This window comes from Lathyrus oleraceus, chromosome 7 (assembly GCF_024323335.1).
Source record: "Lathyrus oleraceus cultivar Zhongwan6 chromosome 7, CAAS_Psat_ZW6_1.0, whole genome shotgun sequence".
Lineage (NCBI taxonomy): Eukaryota > Viridiplantae > Streptophyta > Magnoliopsida > Fabales > Fabaceae > Lathyrus > Lathyrus oleraceus.
This window is the reverse complement of record NC_066585.1, coordinates 458,520,515-458,526,665: the sequence shown is the minus strand read 5'-3', so window position 1 is coordinate 458,526,665 and position 6,151 is coordinate 458,520,515. Positions and strand designations below refer to the sequence as shown.

General features: G+C 31.6%; 1 protein-coding gene across 1 annotated transcript; it reads left to right on the top strand.

The window, feature by feature from the left end:
• The first annotated feature begins 1,611 nt into the window (after positions 1-1,611).
• LOC127104358 (ATP-dependent DNA helicase PIF1-like) lies at positions 1,612-3,227 on the top strand. Its single transcript, XM_051041538.1, has 4 exons — positions 1,612-1,817; positions 1,903-2,263; positions 2,571-2,648; positions 3,159-3,227. The coding sequence occupies exons 1-4, from the start codon at positions 1,612-1,614 to the stop codon at positions 3,225-3,227; spliced, it is 714 nt and encodes a 237-aa protein (XP_050897495.1).
• The last annotated feature ends 2,924 nt before the right edge of the window (positions 3,228-6,151 follow it).

Sequence of the window (6,151 nt, the reverse complement as noted above, 5' to 3'; positions counted from 1 at the left end):
CATCTTCATCTGAATCTTTCGACAATTGTAATCCGGGCTCATCTGGAGTCGAAGTTGGGTTGCAATCTTGCATCTCAAATCTCTTGTGTATTTCGTCTGCATACCTTCTTTGATGCATCATCAAACCTCTACCACTCTTGAAGAATTCGGTGCCAAGGAAATATGAAATGTCACCCAGATCTAACATTTTGAATTCTTTGTTGAGATCACCTTTGAAGTCTTCAATCTCCTTCTTGCAACTACCTGTTATCAACAAGTCATCGACATAGAGACATATTATAAGTAATTCACTCTTCCTTCTTCTTACATATACTCCGTGTTCAGATTTGCACTTTACAAATTCCTTCTCCCTTATAAATCCATCTATCTTCTTGTTCCAAGCTCTTGGAGCTTGTTTAAGTCCGTACAAGGCTTTATGCAGCCTGCACACTTTTCTTTCTTTGCCTTATTTCACAAACCCAGTTGGTTGTTCAATATAAACTTCTTATTCTAATGGGCCATTCAGGAATGCATATTTCACATCCATCTGGCACATCTTCCAGTTGTTCATGTTTGTTAGACCAACAACCAACCTGATTATTTCGATCCTAGCAACAGGTGTAAAAACTTCATCGAAGTTGATTCCTTCTTTCTGAAGAAATCCTTTCGCCACAAGTCTCTCCTTGTGTCAAGTTACTTCTCCTTTGGGATTCAACTTCACCTTGTATACCCATTTCACATCGATTTCCTTCTTGTCTTGGGGCAATTCGACAAGTGACCAAGTCTTGTTGACTTCGATTGACTTCAGCTCTTTGTTCATTACTTTCATCCATTTCGAATTTTTTGAATGCCTCAGCTACATTGACTGGTTCGACATCTGTGTAGAAATCATAGTGTACCAGCTCACCTTCTTCATTGACCACATCATATGATGTAATCACACATTCTTGCAACCTTGCAGGCATATGTCTTGTTCTTTAAGGTCTGCTTGGGTCTGCTTCACCTCTGACTTCTTCCTGTCGAACTTCTCTTTCGACTTCACTAGCTGGTTCATCACAAAAGATTCTCACTGAATCTTTCTTGATATTCTCATTCCAATCTTACTCCTTAAGCTCATATATGATCACGTCTCTATTGATCACCACTTGCTTATTCATTGGGTCAAACAACTTGTATCCTCCAGTCAAATGATATCCTATCAGGATCATCTAACTCGACTTATCATCAAGTTTTCTTCTCAGCTGATCTGGCACATGTCTATGTGCTATATATCCAAACACCTTCCGATGACTCAAGATAGGCTTGACACCAGACCAACATTCTTCTGACGTGATTCCTTTTATCTTCTTCATCGTACATCTATTCAGGATATATGTCGCAGTCGACACAGCTTCTCCCTATAATTCTTTGGGTAGATGCTTTCCCTTCAACATAATTCTAACCATATTGCATGATCAAGAGTTTGCAGAATTTCTTATTCGTATTGGTGATGGTGTTAAACCTACCAAACCAGATGACATGGTGAGGTTACCTTTACATATTGCAATCCCATGGGAAGGTGAACATTCCATACAAGTACTTATCCAACATATTTTTCCTAATTTAGAATTGCATGGTTGGGATGCCCCATATATGGTACAAAGAGCTATTTTGACACCAACAAATGATGATGTCCAGAAATTGAGTGATATGTTTATCGATCAGTTTCCAAGAGAAGAACATGATTTGTTATTGTTTGACGGGGTTGAAGGAGATAATCATAATTTATACCAGCAAGAATTCTTAAAATCAATTGCACAAGGTAGTTTGCCACCACATATTCTAAAGATAAAAAAAGGGTGCACCATGGATGTTGTTACGAAATCTAGATCCTAGATATGGATTGTGTAATGGCACCCGGTTATTATGTCGTGGTTTATTTATGAATATGTTGGATGTGGAAATCTTAACAGGAAGCAACGCAGGAAAACGTGCTTTTTTGTCTAGAATTAAAATAAAAACATCTGCAAGTGATGGACTGCATTTTGTCCTTAGTAGAAAGCAGTTTCCTGTGCGACTAAGTTTTGCAATTACAATAAATAAATCACAAGGACAAACCATTCCAAATGTTGGAATATATCTTCCACGATATGTTTTTAGTCATGGACAGTTATATGTGGCTTTATCCAGGGGTGTTTCACATACTACAACAAGAGTTTTAACCAGGGAAGGAAAATTGAAAGGAGAAGATGGTGACTACACAAAAAATGTAGTCTACAAACAAATTCTTTTATCGCACCCGCAGGTATTTATTAAGTACATTGAAAAAATTGCTCACATATTGATTCCCATTTTGGTTACATGACATACCAAGCTTATATTGTATTATTTATATCATAGATAATAACTAAATATAATTTTCTTTTGCTTTAATATACAACCAAACTAGAACACGGTGAAATCTTTCAATTATGTAAGGAGTTGAGACGAAAGAATGTTGAAACTTGCTTCGAGATGAAAGTAAGTTATACTTAATCATTTATTTTATGCTTTTATGTTAGATATAAATGGGGTGATAGTTATTCTCACTATTCTTATGCAATAAATTTTAGATAACAGACTTTGAAGATAAATGGAACACATGGAAGGATGAACAAAGTATTTCATCCATCGGCAAACTCGACAATAAGGTGTATTTATCTTTTCCTTAATACGTATAAAAAAATTCTTGCACTTTCATCACTCTTTCAGTAACATTTTTATCATCCTCAATGAAACAGGTCAAACGTTTAAAAATTTACTCCATCGGTTGGAGCTCCACAGTGATAACAGATAAAACACAACTTTGAAACATGGTGAAAAGAAAAATAATATCTCAAAGGATGAAGAGGTTTTTATTTAATTCATTTAAGAATATATTTACTCTAGATTATTTTTGAATGCATGAATTTAACTGCTATTTGTGGTTTATGTAAATAAAACCATATATATTTACTAAGTCCATTGTTTTCCTTATTTACCAGAAATCCAGGTAATTCAGAAACAAGTCATAATTGTTGTTCTACCAAATCTAGACTAAAACAAAGTATCTCCATTCTCCAAATATTATTTGTGTCGCAATAAACCATATTATATTCAAACGAGTCAAGTGTTCTGAATGTATTTCTTTTATAATATGACATTTCGTCATGTATTTGTAGTTTTTTAAATCTCAAGAGCGCATTGATAAAGGGATGTACGAAGAATTGATTCGAATCTTTATAAGATAAGCAAAAGTTATATTACACAACTTACTATTAATTTTACTATCTTTTTCTCTATAAAAAATCTAATTTAAGAGTCTTACATTTTTTCTTTACTATGGAAAATAATTGCAGGGAAAAAGAAAATACTTCGAATAGAGATTTCATGTTCGGCGTTCCTCTTAAAGAACGTCATTGATTACACAGTATCAATATTACTCTGCATGCTTCGATATAATTTTGAATATCTTTATTTACCATTTTCAAAATGTAATAATATTATTTTTAATGCAACCTACAGTAGAAACCTCATAAAAAGAAAAAGAAATATTTATTTTTCTCTGCTGTGCGCATTAAAAAAAACGGGTAGACGGGCACTCCCGTGCCCGTCTGAACGCTAGTACTCTATAATATTTATATTGGTGTTTGGGTGGGAGAAGTTGTAAGAACTCTATTTCATTTTTTATTTTTTTAACTTTATGTAATAAAATTAGTGGAGTATGTCCTATTGTTTAGTCTTTTTATTATTATTATTAATTTTAAGGAATAATTGAACATACTTTATTAATTTATTTTTCCTTTTTTAATCAACTCCAGTATATGTTAATGATCCTTAAAAAAATTGTTAGGTGAGTATGTGTCCTCTAATAGTTTTACTGGATGAGAATTAGAGGTAGAAATAGATCGGACTAATTAATAGAGTCTACGGTCTAACCTACACATATTTAAGGTTAGATTAGACTTTTAAAAAAATAGAAAATGCTTAATTTTTTTATAAATTTATTTAGATAAAAATGCTATGTTACCGGCTATAAAAAATCTTTTAAACTTATCAAACCGACATATTTAAATAAACATAAATAATTCTATTATTAATAAATTTTTTATATTTTGAATTAAAAAAAAAAGTTTAGTTATCTTGAAGTTATGAAAATAAGTTGAGTAAAAAATCTTATAAACAATGTTATTTTCATAAGTTCTCTCAAATAAATAGTATCAAAAAACATATATAAGTAAATTCGAATGAATCAATGAAAATAAATATTTAGTCTTATTGATTTTAATTTGCTAGTCTATTCACTACTATGGAAAACGCATATAATGACGGTTGTGAAACACATATAATGACGGTTGCACGTTCGTTGTTAGGTAGCGTGTGATTGTATGTATGGTGGTTTCCACAACGGGCGTGTGATCATGGTTATAAGTTAGCATGCTACCTATAACAACGGCTATATTAAACAATTGTTGTGACATATATATTAAGGTCATGGTTTCGAAACCCAACAACAACAATCAAATACCTACCAATTAATAAGATATGGCACCAAATACCCGAAAATGCCCTTTTACTATTTTCAAAATTACACATGTCATTGTCCTTTTTCGTAATTAGCAAAATCAGTCTAAAATCATTCCCAACACCCTCTAATTCACTTACTTGTCACAACCATAAAAGTACATTTCTTCCTCTTTCACATTCTTTATTATATTATACACCTTTTTGTTGGAGGGAATTTTTTTCTTCCATTTATTCAAATCCAAATAACATAGCAGCAAAGGAAGAGAGAAGAATAGAAGAAGAGAAAAAGAGAAGCAAAGAAACAACAACATAGCTATTTGAGTTCTTTTCTCTATTTTGTTTCAAGCTTCTTTTTTATTTTGAATTCGATTTTCTTCCTGGTTTGAAAATACGTGACCTAATTGCATTCTTCTCGAGCAAAGCCCTCATCTTCATTCTTCTCGTTTTCTCTTTTTATGGGTTTCTCCTCTATTTTACGTGAAGTTATTATGACACCGACTCTTCTGATTTCCATAAAACAATTTGTTCTTTTGGTTTGCATTGTTTTCAAGTGTTGGTCTCTTTTGATTAATTTTAGAACTTCAATTAATAGTTAAGTTATATTAGTTTTAATTCTTAATGTTAATGACAAATGAAAAATGTTTATTATAATTATTAAATATGATTACCCTTTTATTGTGTATTTTACTATTTTATAAAATTGATGTACCCTGTTGATATTTATGTTTAATTTGTATAGTGATTAGCATTTATTCTGCTATGTTATATTGGTTTATCAGTTTTGAAATTTGGCGTTTTGCATCGCTTTCTGAGATTAATGACATAGTTAAAAAGCCTTAGAATATATAAGAAAGATGAGTGTTCAACCCAAATAGAAAAGAAAGAGAGAAGAGATTATGACTAAATTGTGCTTGAAATTGTCTGGCAGAGAAAACCAATGGCCTCAAATACCAAACTTTTTGCTTTTGAGGAAGTTTCCAAACACAACAACAAAAAGGATCGCTAGATTATTATCCATGGAAATGTATCGATTTCAAGTCTCTCTTTTTATAATTCATATAATTACAAGTTAATACTTGATATGGTTTTCATGTTTGATTTTTTTCAATTTCTGATATTAATGCCACGATGCTAAATATTTTTTCATTTATGAGACACTTCTTTCTAACATTGTATCTTCAAATAGAAAATGTTATCATTATGCAACAATGTGTTTGGTAATTTGCTGATGAACTAGGTCAATTGCTGTATCTTTTGATAATTTTTATTTGGTCTTGCTGGATAACTACCTTTCCGTTGTATTTGCTTAGCAATATTGACTAATGAAGCTACCATAAAAAATGAAAACTAACACATGTGTGCACAATAGAACATTTCAATAGTTACAAGTTATCTACTCCCCTTTTTGTGACTTAATTAATAATGATTATGATATCAACTACTTATTCTTTTGTGTCTAATTTAATGTTAAATATGAATGAGTGGTAGCATAAAACATTACTAGTAATGATATTGTGAAAAAAGATCTATTATGCAAAACATTATTACTTGAGTTTTTGCACTGTCCTAATAATAACCTCTGTCATGCTTCTGATAGATTTTGCCTAATAATAACCTCTGTCATGCTTCTGATAGATTTTGCAAATCC

What these genes read in the sequence shown, in the direction of transcription:
- LOC127104358 (XM_051041538.1), top strand. Translation starts at nt 1,612, where the DNA reads ATGGTACAAAGAGCTATTTTGACACCAACAAATGATGATGTCCAGAAA. An exon ending in TTCTTTTATCGCACCCGCAG is followed by an intron (nt 2,264 to 2,570) that starts GTATTTATTAAG and finishes AATAAATTTTAG; the next exon opens with ATAACAGACTTTGAAGATAA. An exon ending in TCGGCAAACTCGACAATAAG is followed by an intron (nt 2,649 to 3,158) that starts GTGTATTTATCT and finishes ATGTATTTGTAG; the next exon opens with TTTTTTAAATCTCAAGAGCG.